This window comes from Hippopotamus amphibius, chromosome 8, assembly GCF_030028045.1.
Source record: "Hippopotamus amphibius kiboko isolate mHipAmp2 chromosome 8, mHipAmp2.hap2, whole genome shotgun sequence".
In the NCBI taxonomy this organism is placed as follows: domain Eukaryota; kingdom Metazoa; phylum Chordata; class Mammalia; order Artiodactyla; family Hippopotamidae; genus Hippopotamus; species Hippopotamus amphibius.
This window is the reverse complement of record NC_080193.1, coordinates 103,476,432-103,490,487: the sequence shown is the minus strand read 5'-3', so window position 1 is coordinate 103,490,487 and position 14,056 is coordinate 103,476,432. Positions and strand designations below refer to the sequence as shown.

General features: G+C 38.6%; 1 protein-coding gene across 10 annotated transcripts in view; it reads left to right on the top strand.

The window, feature by feature from the left end:
* CFLAR (CASP8 and FADD like apoptosis regulator) overlaps positions 1–14,056 on the top strand; it is a 51,948-nt gene that overhangs the window by 10,162 nt on the left and 27,730 nt on the right. For 8 of the 10 annotated variants that reach the window (XR_009055124.1, XM_057745889.1, XM_057745895.1 and 5 more), the window contains 4 exons: positions 5,874–6,285; positions 8,381–8,486; positions 10,008–10,143; positions 11,022–11,107. Coding sequence is in view for 9 of the 10 variants with exons in the window: in XM_057745889.1 (XP_057601872.1) it covers positions 5,924–6,285; positions 8,381–8,486; positions 10,008–10,143; positions 11,022–11,107 (690 nt within the window). In the remaining variant the exon portion in view is untranslated. The remainder of the gene's footprint in view (positions 1–5,873; positions 6,286–8,380; positions 8,487–10,007; positions 10,144–11,021; positions 11,108–14,056) is intronic. The other 2 variants (XM_057745896.1, XM_057745897.1) reach the window with 1 other exon arrangement.

Sequence of the window (14,056 nt, the reverse complement as noted above, 5' to 3'; positions counted from 1 at the left end):
CACATTAAATAAAATCTGAGTTGTTCTTTTTGATGATAACTTTGGGATGCCTCTAGGCTTTCTTGTTCTAAGGGTTGTCTATATATACATCAAAGATCTAAAAGCATTTTGAATGCTGTGAGATAGTTTCTATATGACATGCTCCAGTTTTTTTTTTCCAGTTGTTTTTTTATGCAGTACTTGTTAACTGAACTGTAAAGGCTGAGTGCAGGAGAGAGACAGAAATGCCTTTTTCAGTTCAAAACCTTACAGGATTTCCTTTTGGCTAATCATTGTTTTCTAATTTTATTGTACTGTGGTCAGAGACTGTGGTCAGAGGTATATTTATTTTACTATCTGTATGCCTGTTGCTGAGCTTATGAAGTAAAATACTACAAATTCAGTCATTTCCCCTCTGTATTTTTATCTAGTCACATTCTGTTAATCCCATAATGGAAACCACTTTTTTGAATTCGGTTTTTATTATTACTATGTTTTAATATTTTCAGCACACACACACATACACACACACACATATACACACACACACATACACACACATCCCTAAACAATATATGGTATTATCATTAACATTTAGGATCTTAATGTAAATTAATTATATGGTATGCATGCTTTAGCAACTCTTTGCCTTAGCAAAAAATATTTCTTTTGTTGTTTTATTTTTTTGCTTGTTTGTGAGATTCACTCATAGTTCTTCATTTTCAAGACTGTATAGTATTTCATCAAAGGACTATGACATTTCATTCACTCTCTTCTTGATAGACTTTTAAGTCATTTCCGTTATTTTGCCATACCACCTACTGCTGCTTGGAACATTATGTACATGTCTTGGTATATCTGTCTAGGACTTTTAAAAGGATATTCACTTAGGAATGAAATTTTCATGCCATGGAATAATATATGCATTTATCTTTACCAGATATTGCCAAATTGTTCTTCAAAGTGGCTATATCAATTTATAATTCCTCTAGCAATGTATAAGGTTTCATATTTCACTGTATTTTCTCTGACATTTGGTAACAGACACTAGCATTTGACCAATGTGAAATAATATCTCACTGTAGTTTAAATTTTCATTTCTCTGTATGCCGTTTTGGCTTGAATATCTTTTCGTATGGTTGGTGGCTGTTTGGAGTTTTTTCCTTCTGGAAACTGCCTGTTGCCTATTTTTCCCTTGGGTGGCTTGCCTTATGCTTACTAATTTGCAGCAATGCTTTCTACATTCTGGATACTAGTTCTTTGTTAATTATATATGAGGCATTTGTCTTCTCAGTCTGCGCTTTATCTTTTTTTCATTTTTAAAAGGATGCATGCTTTTTATGTCTTACAAAATCATTTTTGTAATTCTAGGTTATGATAGTATTCTTGGAGAATCTCTTCTGGAAATTTTATGTCCAGGACTTTAGTACATGTGGCACTGACTTGTAAATGGAGTGAGGAAAGGATACCAGTTTATCCTCTCTATATGTACGGATAACCAGTTGTCTCAGCACCATTTCTGGACATTAATGTCCTTTCCCTTTTGATTTATAGGACCACTCTAGTCATCTGTGTGTGGATTGATTTCTGAGTTCTCATCTGTGTATTGGTTTTTTTTTTAAATTATCTATTCCTGTGTCATATTACTATACATTTGTATTAAATCTTGATATCTGGTAAGGCAACTTCCTCCAAATGGTTGTTCTTAAAACTTGTACTGGCTATTCTTGGCCCTTCTCCTTCATATAAGTTCAAAATCAGCTTGCCACAGTCCATGGCAAACCTTTTTGGATTTTTGATTGGACTTAAATTTATAAGTTTATCTGAGAATTGATATCTTGATGATATTGTCTTCTGTCCATGATTATTGTACATTTCTTTATCTCTGTCTTAACTGAAGTCTTCAATAAAGTTTTATAATTTCTTCTTTAATGTCTTATGTATCTTTTGTTAGATTTATTCTGTATACCTTATAGGTTTTGTTACTGTTGTAAATAGCATCTTTATGAAATTTACATTTTCTTCCTGTTTTTTGCTAATGTACAGAGATGTAATTGACTTTTATTTATTAATCATATATCTCAAAACTTTAACCTCTTATGAATTCTAGCATTTTGTCTGTTGGTATACTTGGGTTTCCTATGTAGAAAATCTTATTGCATGTGAAGAATGATAGTTGTTTCTTTAGTTCCGATGCTTATACTCTAACTTTTTTTTATTTTAATGGTAAACTCTGTCTTCTAGTACTGTATTAAATAAAAGGGATGGTCATACATATGCTTGTCTTGAGCCTCATTTTTAAGGGAATGCTTCTAACATGTCACCATGAAGTATAATATTTGCTGTGGACTTTCTCATAGTTACTGTTGAACTGTTTTTAAATTTCTCCCTCATAAGTCCCTTGCTTTTAATCCACAGACCATTGTTTTTAGACGACTCACATCTTTATTATATTAATTTCCCTATTCATGAGCAAAGTAAAGCTCTTCATTTATCTAGGTCTTTATTAATGTCTTTCCAATAATATTTTATAGTTTGTTTCCTGTTAATGTCTTGCATATCTTTGTTAGAATCATTCCTGCGTGTTTTCTGTTTTAATGCTATTGTGTATGGCAAATCTTAAACAGCTATCACTGTGGGTTTTAGCTGTTTTTTCTTTTTGCCTTCCTACAAGTTTACTTACTTTCTCACATGCTCAGCTGTATATTTGAGCAAATGTTTTTTATGTTTTACTTAGCATTTCAGTGTGTATTATAGCCATTTTTCCCCCAGATTATCTAGTGCAGGGTTTCTCAATTTTGGCACTATTGCCATTTAGGATTGGATAATTCTTTGATGAGGGGAATATGCATTTTGTAATGTTCAGCAGCACCCCTAGCCTCTATCCTCTAGATGCCAGTAGTACCACCTGGTTATGATGACCAGAAATGTCTCAAATTTAACAAAAATTGTCAAATGTCCACTCAGGGGCAAAATTGCCCCTGATTAGGAACCATTGATTTGGCCTGTCACATTTCAGAAATTGCCCTTACTTATCTTCTTGAATCTTTTAAGATACTCACTTTAAACTCTTTCAGATGGAGGTTCCTAGGATGTGAGTTTTGTTTTTTCTACTGTCATGGTGATTTTTATGTTTACCCATGGCAATTTTTAATCATGAGCTCACCGCCAGCAGAATAGAGGTCTCATATCCCCCGTGTTAGGAAGGTGACCTTATAGGGTGGTTTGGAGTTTGCCTCTCAAGACCTTATTGGCTTCCTTAGTATGACAGTAATTTTTATGTTAATTTCTTGGTTTGGGCTTAAACGAAACTTCAATGCAGTGGTGATTATTTGGACTGTAACCCTGCTTCTCCTTTTCACGCTCCCCTCTCTCAAGTGCCTATCACCTCTAGCCCCAATTAACGGTCCCCAACACCACCCCAACATATGAGCGTTGGTATTTTGATGCATCTGGTTGGCCCAGGTCAGCACAGGATCTGTAGTTTTCCTTTTGATATTTTCTTTGACTATGCCAGATGCTACCACTGAGTAATTTGGATTTTACTGCCAAACTATACCTCCATTAGTGCAGAGGGGAGACAGCAATGCCAGTTCTCTTGCTGAGTGTGCCTGACTGGCAGAAAGCAGCCTTGGGTGTAATGGCTGGAGGAAATGAACTGAGCAGATAATATTTTTAAAAACAGTTATCTAATTTTGTTAACTCTTGATGGCATTATTATATCATTGATAATTATGAATTGCAAAACTTACTGTTTTTAGAAAGAGGTAATTGAACATTTCATTTCTAGTAGCACTGTTTGGTTCTTTTTCAGATATGTCTGGTGGATGTAGAGATCTCATTTCTTCTTGTGTTTCCTTATTTTATACTTTCTAGGATGTATAAACATTTTATAGGTTAACTTATAATAACAGCAACTAATAAAATTGTGACTTTTAGTGAATAGAAAAAGAATTTGACCTCCTTTTATGGAAACTAGAGGTTAGGTTAAAGTCCTATTAGCCTGTGAGTGGACTATAGATTTAGGCTCTACATAAAATTAGTATTGAGCTTTCAGACTGAAAAAATAATGTAGTCTGATTATCAGTTTCTCTACTTTCAATAAACCGTCATTTATTAAATTTCATTTCTTCAGTTATTCAGAATGGCCATGTTTAAGTGAGGCTTGGATGAATGAGCATGGGATTAGCATAGATACACCAGTACTTATTAACAAGTCTACATTAACTGAAATGTCTATTTTTATTAAGAACTCCCCCATTTAGACTATTGGGGGAAGGCCTGTGTGAAAGGTATGAATGAATGGGTTTATTTTAAAATAAAGTATTTTAAATTTTTAAAAAATCAAATAAAAATAAAATAAATGTAATTTTGTTAATTTCAGACGCTGAAGTACTCAATATTTCCATTGACAGGGATCTCTAGAACTCTAGGGAAGTGGTACTTCCTCTAAGAATCTTTCCATTTTTCTTATTTTTGACAGCAAGAGCTATTTAACATCCCCTATATCCCTTTTTGCTTTGCCTGCCAGGAAGCTCGGGACAAATTCAGGATCTACTAAAATCTGTTTCGGTCTTTCTGGCCTGCATATTTGCATTGCATTCTTTATCCCTCCACCTCATTTTGACTTTCTAACCTAATTTTTCCCCTTGTTCTCATACAAATTTTTTTTCTACTTATGTGTTTTTGTTGTAAGATGCCTCATCTTTTGTGAACTGAGATTATATATAAATAAATAAAGTAGATTCAGTGTTCCTCTCCTTAAATCCTGCTAGATAAATATATAAATATACTTGTATACAAATACATAGCAACAGTTAGCAACTTACAGTTAGGTCGTTTTCCAATTATTTTTTCCTAAGATTAGCTTTTAACCTGAAATGTTCTCTGATAGAAACAGACAGTGTACTCAGAACATGTGAGTTTATTTAACATAAAATAAAGCTATGAAACTTTAGAGTAGACAGTGACCCCCCATTTGCAACTTAAATTTTGAGAGAAAATAGACTGAGTTCCAATGCAAGAAGTTAAGAATACACCCATGGCATGAACTCCCCACCATTCTCACCCAATTCCCAGATCTTTCTGCAGATCTTCTGCTCAACCTCCTTCCTTCCACAGATACCATCAGGAACTCTAGTGATAGTTGCTGTCCAGCAGTGTGTTATAAGTGTGGGCTTCTGACCCTTCCAAGGGGCTCAAGATCCGAAGAGGTGATCAAAACTTGACAAGGCTTATGTTCACCCGTGGTGGCAGGTCCTATGAGCATTCATGATGATGTGTAAAGGGCTTGGGACTTTGGGAGGATGGCAGCAGGTGTGAATGAGGGGTTTCAAAGTAGAACAACTGGACAAAAGGAGTGGGGTAGGGATAGAAACCTGTTTTCTCCCATCATTTTTGACACTTTGCAGAGGGTCCCCTTTGCTAAGATTTGTATTTGTTCAAGCCTACCGGGGAGTCACTGAAAAGGAGTTAACCCCTGTGACCTCAGTTTCTCTCATTCAGAGAGCAGCTGAGTCACTGGGCTTTTCCTCTGTCCCCTCCGCCCCCCCACTGAGGTCATTCATTTGTCACTTTGTCAGTAATTCCCTAGTAGTGATTTCCCCCTTACCACACTTTACATTTTGATAAATTCTGATAGAGCAAGTGGGATTTTTTGGAAATAATTTGTCTCTGGTTTCATTTCCTTTAAAAAGTAGGTTATCTTCTTTGTCTGTCTTAATTTTTGGGTCAGTCGCTTTGTCTACTGAGAGGATCGCTTTCTGCAGACTTAGCAATATGAATTTAATCTGCTAGGTTAGAGAGACCAGCAAGAAAGGAAGAGCCTATACCTGGAATTTTAGGCATAAGTTACTTTGATAGGAGGATTTTTAAAAATTCCCTTTTAACCACAGAACTCCTCCATTGGAAAGGATTCTGAAAGAAATGAAGAAAACCATCAGAAATGCAATCCGTAGCTTCATGGCCTTCTGTTGACTGGACTAGACTTTTCTTACTGCCGATCCTTGGAATGACACTGTACAGGATGTCTGCTGAGGTCATCCATCAGGTGGAAGAAGCACTTGATGAAGATGAGAAGGAGATGCTTCTTTTTCTGTGCCGAGACGCTGCTGCAGATGTGGTTCCACTTAATGTCAGGGACCTTCTGGATATTTTAAGAGAGAGAGGAAAGCTGTCTCCTGTGAGCTTGGCTGAGCTGCTTTACAGAGTAAGGCGGTTTGACTTGCTCAAGAGGGTCTTGAAGATGGACAGACCGACAGTGGAGGCCCTCCTGCGCAGGCACCCACATCTTATTTCGGACTATAGGTAATTCATCAGTCCCTCCTGAGGCTGGACTGGTGGGAGGGAGGGAGGAGGTCTAGATTTCAGAACCATAGAAACAAGGACAGTAAGAAAAGCAGCCTCATTACTTTCTCTATGCACTGATCCTATTGCCATATAGATGTTACTCTGAACTCTGAATTCTTAGGACATGTTTGCTTAAAGCAATTGGGTAGAAGATCAGAATGAGAGTAGAAGGGATGGATGGCATGTGTTTGCCTGATGAGTAGAATGAGAGAGGGACGAATGACTAAGAGCTAGTACTCTCACAGACCTCTCTGATTGCAAAATCTGCTGTGTTCTTTCTAATCTGTGATGTCAGAGCCTGGCAATTTCCAGTACTGAGAAAGGAAATAACAAGGCTGACAGTACTTTTCCTGACCTTTGTAGAGCTCTGTGCTCCTTCCTGAACCCTTTCTGGTCTTTCTTCTGCCAAGGAAGTTAAAGGGGTGGGCTTGCTTTCTGTGAGTTTCTGTGAGGTCCGTGCTTCCAAAGGCTCTGGGGAGCCCAGACTGAATGTTTCTTCAGTTAATCATCTCCAGACTCCCTTCAGTTCAGAGAGGAACAGCTGCTGGAGTTCCCTTTAGTTCAGACAGCCTTTGAGTTGTTCCTTCCTCCTGTTCACATAATATTCTCTTGGAGGTTCAGAGGAGCACAGAAACCACTCAAAAGGCTGTGTTTCTGGGAAAAGAAAGATAATTTGTAAACTTACATCAGTGATTCCTTTTTCTCCAGACCACCAGTCTTTAGTTATATGGATAATATATATTTGGAGATGATGTACATAATTAAAAACTATATTAAAGAGAGTTGCACGCAGTGTGGCCCTTGGAACATGTATGAGACTTGAGGTCTAAAGGCCTGTTTGAAGCCTCAGAACCATCTGTTACAAGCCACATAGGCTGAGCCAGCCACTGACATCGGTTGGGCCTTCGTTTTCCTACTTGTGAAGCTAAGAATAATAATATCTGATTTCACAAGTGTGTTTGTAAGGATCGATTGTGATAATTCAGTATATGAGGTACTTTTTAAAAATTATTATTTTAAATTAGGTGAAGTACGTTTTAAAACTGGGCAGCACTCTACGAATATAAGGTTTCTTATTGTCGTTGCTGTTATTTTTGATCATTTTCCACCTCTCCACCAACCATCATATGATATCAGTAATCTCCTTAAAACTTTTCGGGAGGCACGGACTGGGTTTTTGTGGATAAGTCCGGGGACGCTCTCCATCTCCTGTTTCCTCACTATGGTGAATGGAGGAGGTTCCTCGGGGCCTCTGAGTAGAGGCCACAGCGTGTTAGATTCATTTATTCTTCTGTCGCGTGGGCTTTACTCTGGGTTGACATATGTCAGGTGTTTGGTTAGTGCTAGAGCAAAACGAACACAGCATCTTCTGTCCTCAAGAATCTGGGAGTCTAATTGGGAAAACGGGCTTCTAAGCAATGATGACAGACATGAGGTGTCCTTGGGAGCCCTGATAACACGTGGTGGTAACTCCAGCTGGAACAGAGGAGACTACGTCAGGAGGGGCTGTCTAGACAGAGATATGTACCGGCACAGTCCCCAGGCTCTAGATGCCTTTTACCCTTGGAGTTCAGGAGCGGGCTGGGATCGCCCAGGGGTTCCTTGGCTTCACGATCTTGTGATTCGAGGTGCTGTCCCTGGGCTAGCCTTGTCAGCAGCGCCGGGAGTTTGTTAAACAGAGGAGACCAGATCACTTTGAATTCTCTCTACGGCTTTCGTCTTAGTCATCTAGGTTCTTCGTTTATTTCGTTGTAACTTCTGGGGGAGCGAGGGGATTCTTTGGGGAAGTTTTTATGCTCTGATTCTTTTCATAGCATTTGGAAAAAGAAGTACCCTCTCCTGTTGAAAACTGGGGAAGGGATAAGTTTCCTCTTTGAGTTCCCTTAAAATCTCCTGGGGTGATCTGAGCTTTCTGTTTTCTGGGAGGGCCCATTCAAATGGGGGCAAGAATTAGTCTTTTAACCAATTATTGGCAAAAGCCTAAATATAGGCTCTTGGTGTTCTCACTGGGACTGGTCTGTGAATTTACTAAAGAAACGTGTCTGGTTTACAGGGTGCTGATGATGGAGATTGGTGAGGGTTTGGATACATCTGATGTATCCTCGTTAATATTCCTCATGAGAGATTATATGGGCCGAGGCAAGATAGCCAAGGATAAGGTGAGTTTTCTTCCTTTTTCTTGGTTCATGTTCCCAAGGGCCTTTCAGAAGCTGGGGGGTGCTCTCTGTGGTGTGAAGAGAAAGAAACAGGCACTTACTTATGCAGGGAGGCCCACGTTGGGGGTGAAGGTGGGAAGGGGGAAGAATATGGGGCTTTTTTTCATAGTAATATCGATGGGAGGAAAATTGGTTCATGAATTGAGAGGCAATAGAGTGATATCAGCTGGTGTGGCCCTGGGTGTTTCTTTCATCCTTATATTTTATTCTTTATTTGTGTAACATTCATAGGCCTGGCTTCCACATCAGCTTCTCTGCCTGGCTTGACAGGTCACCTGGGAGGGTTAGGAAGTCCCATTTGCTCGTGCTGGGTAGAAACAGGAGGGAATGCTGGTCCACTCCCACCTTGTCCTTGGTCATCTCTTTCTCCTCAGCCGCTCAGGGTCAGTGTGGAGTCATTAGGCTGCAGGGGAGATGAGCAGGGGAAGGTCTTTGAGACTAATATATCCAGGGAATGGCAGAAGTACAGAGTTGGGGTTGAAAATGAGGTAGGGGTGGAGATCTCAGGGATGCTGTGATCGCTGGAAAAGTATATAAATTCCAGCTGGCCTTATACGGTACTTCTGACCTATGACCAGGCCAGGAAAATCTTGGGTCTCTAGTGTGTGACGGTATGTCCATTGAGGGCCTGCTTCTGAGGACTCTGATAAATCATTGCTTAAGAATTTTCTCATGTTGCTTTACTTCCCATTATCTGGGAATACAGGGTGACCGTATGCCCCCACCGTCAAATGCAAAATGAGAAGGAAAATGGAAAAATAGAACTCCTTTTTTGGCTTCCCCTAATCAACTTATTTCCCAATCATTAATGTAGATTTAATTATTGTTATTAATTTAAAAATAAAGACAGCACATTAGTAACCAGATGTTAAACGGAAAGGAAATAACACCAAAAGTGATGCCTATTTCTGAAATACAGTTCTTTCACAATCGCTGTGGTCCAGGATGAACGAGTAGCAAAATACCCTAACCCAGTAATTTTGCCACCTCGTGTCTGTTGTGTCAGAAGGAGTTGGAATTTCCACCATTGATTAAAATATCTTAGGAACTTCAAAACTGTATTATTATAATTTTTCTAGTAAAAACGTTTCCCCAGCTTCCTTCTCACTTCCTTTTTTTCAGTAAAGCCCTTAGAGGTTTTCAGTATAACACCAGCCTGGCTTCTGGGAAGAGAATGCACTTGGGAGGATTTTATTTTTAGGCCTGCTCTCTAAATCCTCCGTGACACGAAATGGCCCATGTGTCTAGGTGCAGGTTGGCCCCTCAACCTTTCTGAGTAAATTCCAGGAGTGTAATTTGCTCATGGCTTTGGAGGGACTATAAAACAGAGCGATCTGGTTTAGGATCGCTGAAGGTCACTGAAAGAGTTGCTCTGGTCACATTTTCTTGCTGTAACAGATTAGATAGCCTGAGGTTTGCATATGAGGCCTAACAGTCATCCCTCCTGATGTTTGTTTCTCTTAGAGTTTCTTGGATCTTGTGATTGAATTGGAGAAACTAAACCTGGTTGCTCCAGATCACTTGGATTTATTAGAAAAATGCCTAAGGAGCATCCACAGACTAGACCTGAAGACAAAAATCCAGAAATACAAGCAGTCTGGTAAGCAGCAGTTTGGCCTCTCTGTGGCCTCAGGGAGTACCTGTGCATACTGGGTTTCCTTGTTAGAGATTCTCGTGTTGGACGGGTGGATGGAACAGACCCCGAATGTCCACAGTCCCCACCAGCCTGTGGCTCGAGATCAGAACCCTTTATATCCTCCATACCCCATATCTGCTAACTTCATCACCCAGCACCCCTGACCAAGAGCCTTGGCCCTCTGCAAAATGCCACCAAGCGATTCTTAACACTCTGGTCTTCAAGAAAGAGTCTGCACCCCCATTTTCTGCACTGGCTGGCAGTGCTGTGGGCCCTCAGGGCTTTTGAGTCTATGCCAAGCCCTGCTGCCTTGCTCCAGAATTTGGCCTGACCACAATGCAACTCCAGATAATGTCCTATCTCTGGGGTCCTATAAGTGCCCTGCATATGTCTCCAGTTTCACAAAACCTCCTTATGGAAAAGGGCATCTCTTCTGCTGAGAACCCCTCCTTCCATATGAAGGGGACCAGCTCACACTGGCCTTCTCTCTCACGGCACCGCTACCCATTATCTTTCAGACTCACACTTAGCGTGGCCTCCGCTGGCCGTCTGCTACCATCATGAGCCTGAAGGGCATGGCTGGTACCCAGTGATTTACATATACCCCCCCCCCCCGCCCCTTAAATGACTGATTCAAGATCAAGAACAGGAGTGGCATTTTTAGTCAGTTCTTAATGACCTTGGTAGAAGAGTCATCTGATCTTACATTTTGAGTTTAGTAGGGTGCTGGAAAGTTTAGGGTATTTTGAAAGATCATGATTGACCCTGAACCTAGCCATTATTGAAGATTCATTTGATGATAATTTGTAAATCGTAACTCAGTGCCTCTCTTTTGCTTGTAGCTCAAGGAACAGAAACAAATTATGTAAATGGTCTCCAGGCATCTCTGCCAAACTTGAGTATTAAGGATCCTTCATATAACCTAAGGGTGAGTCTGGAGCAAATGTGTGGCATCCCAGCATGAAACAATTTCAGGACTTTGATAAAAATGTACATATCTGCTAGTATGTACTTTGTTTAACATCTGTAAAAAGTTGTGACAAAAATGTGCATTTGTTTTAAAATATGTATAAATTCTTATAACTTCAAAGCTAACGTGTTCATTGAAATAATTTGGAAAATACAGAGAAATATATATATATATGTAAAAGGAAGAAAGTAAGTCACCTCCATGTTAGTAGTTATTCCCCTCTAGTCTGTGTTTGTATATCCACATATACAAACATTTTTTTCATTGTTCCTTTGAAAATTTAACTTTTTGAATAAAAATAGGGAGGACATCAAGTGGGGAAAGCGGGGAGGGTTGGGGGGGGAATGAATTGGGAGATTGGGATACCAAATTGTACACTCTAAATATATGCAGTTTATTGAAAAAATTAAAAATTAAAAATTAAAAAAAAAAAAGGACGTGCGCATGGACAAAGAATTCAAAATGTGCTAAAAGAATTTTTAAAGTATGTTTCTTCTTACCCTAGTTCCTTTCCCCAGAAGCAGATATTGTTAACCGTTTTCTTCTGTGATCATCCAGAGATAGTCTATGCACATATCATATTTAATTTTTATTTTTTTCTTCTGTACAAATGGTAACACGCTATGCCCACTGTCCTAATGCAAGAATTCTTAGAAATTGTTTATATGAATCATATGGGACTGCCTCTATGTAATCATTGTTTTTAATGATTGGACATAGTTTCACTTTCTGGATGTATCACAGTATGTTTTCTTGTATATGTGGACCTAGACTATTTTCAATCTTTTGTTATAAAACTATTTCAAAATAAATATCCTATTTATTTACTTCTCTGTGCATTTGCTTTTCATTGAGCTTATTTGAATGATTTCAACAAAAGTGTTTTTGTTATTGAGTGATGTTACTGAGTAATTGATTTGTGACCATAAATAACACGTAGTCACTTCTGGTTGTTGTGTTAGTAAGTGGTGCAAGGTTATCATCAGAATTGTGCTTTGGTTAATCTTTTATCTTGAGAATTAATCTTAGTGTAATCTCATCCTCATTCACATATAAGGATATGTGAAATTTGTAGTCAGGACTTAGACCAAAGATTTTAATTTGTGATTAAATCATAAACACTTTCATAAAGTATGTGATGAAAATATTGACTATACCTATAATAAAAAATAGTTTTATGGAGAATATAAGCTGTAAGAGATACCACTAAGCAATAGAATTTCAGAGCTCAGGTGGATGGTAACCATTATACTGTCCAACCCTCTCATTAAATAAATAAAGACATTTAGGCCTAAGGAACATTAAGTGACTGCCCACCTCTACCTACTGCCAGATCTGGGCCCGTCCATACTCCTTTCTCTACACCATGGTGTATCATGTCATAACTTAGATATATCTGTCATTTTTTCAAGAATTAAATATGCTTTTTTTTGTCCTTCTGAATCTCTGTGATACCAAATCATGAGAGAAAACTGATTTAGGACTCAGATCCAGATTTTCTGAGCTTTCCTCTGCTATTGTCTGTCTAACACAAATTATACTGTCATTCTTAGTTAAAAGCCTGCCATATTTTTGTTACTGTCTTTCTATTTTGTTAATGCAAGTAATTGTATTCACTGTTTATGTAGCCTATTAGGAACCCACATGCTCTGTGTGTAAATTTTTCCTTAAATTTGCTATATTAATCTGTGACCCTGATCTTTCATTCATCTAGTTAGCAGGTGCTGTGGCATATGAATTCAATGAATTCCTCACAAGATTTAGGAACTGAATACCTGGAATGTTAACTCATACAAGGCTGCAAAAGTGCTTTAAAAATTACAGTGGCATTAAATGACACATGAGAACAACATACTATAGAATAAAAGAGTTGTGGCAATTCCCTGGTGGTCCAGTGGTTAGGACTCCGTGCTTCCACTGCAGAGGGCTTTGATCCTTGATTGGGGAACTAAGATCCTGCAAGCTGCGCTGCATGGCCAAAAACAAAGTTGTGACTCTAATATAATGCTTTTTATATTTATCTGCAATAAATCTAGCATTGGTTTGATGTTATATCTCTTTAATAGTATGTGAAAGTGAATGCATACCTATGTGGGGTTCCAAATTCTACCTAATATCATTATCCTCTGGCTAAGTCACTGGTTATTAGTGATAAAAGCAACATACATGTTTTTCTTTAATTTAGATGCACAGACTTAGCTACAGACACAGCTTAATAAATAGTGTACTTCTCTCTTTTGGCTAGGATAGCTTCAGAGGAGAACTGTCATTTGAAAGCTGAGCGTATCAGATGGTTGACAGTGTGTGCTTTGTGTACCTTACACAGGACCTGTCATCTGAGAAGAGAAAGGGTCTGTTCAATCTTTCATTCTCTGATTCATTCCATTCTGGCCCTCAGAAAGGGTAGCTAATTTTCAAGAACTACGCCCACATGTGGCTTATGTGTAGCTAGGCATTATAGAAAAATAATAACTGGACACTTATTAAGCACTTCCATGTGCTTAAAAGGCACTGTGCTGAGCGCTTTGTGTACATTTAATCTTCAAAAAATTTATAAGGTAGGTACTATTATTATCCTCGTTTTGAAGATGAAGAAACAGACATATAGTTAAAGAACTTGCTCAAAGTTACATAGGTAGTAAGTAGCAGAATCCCACTCCCACTCTTAATCATGCTGTACCTTGTACCTCTGTGCTAAAAATCAGGTTGAATGTCAATTGCATGTTTCCAACAGCTTGTTCTAACTTGGAGCTATTGTAACAACTCTCCTATACCATAAGATAGACTTTGTTGAGCTGTTGTATTTTCTCTGTGAATTACTACTTTAGCCATAGAATGTGGATTTATGGAGTTAATGGCTTTGCTAGTCTTCTGTAGCTAATTTAACAGTGAATGTGATATTTTCCC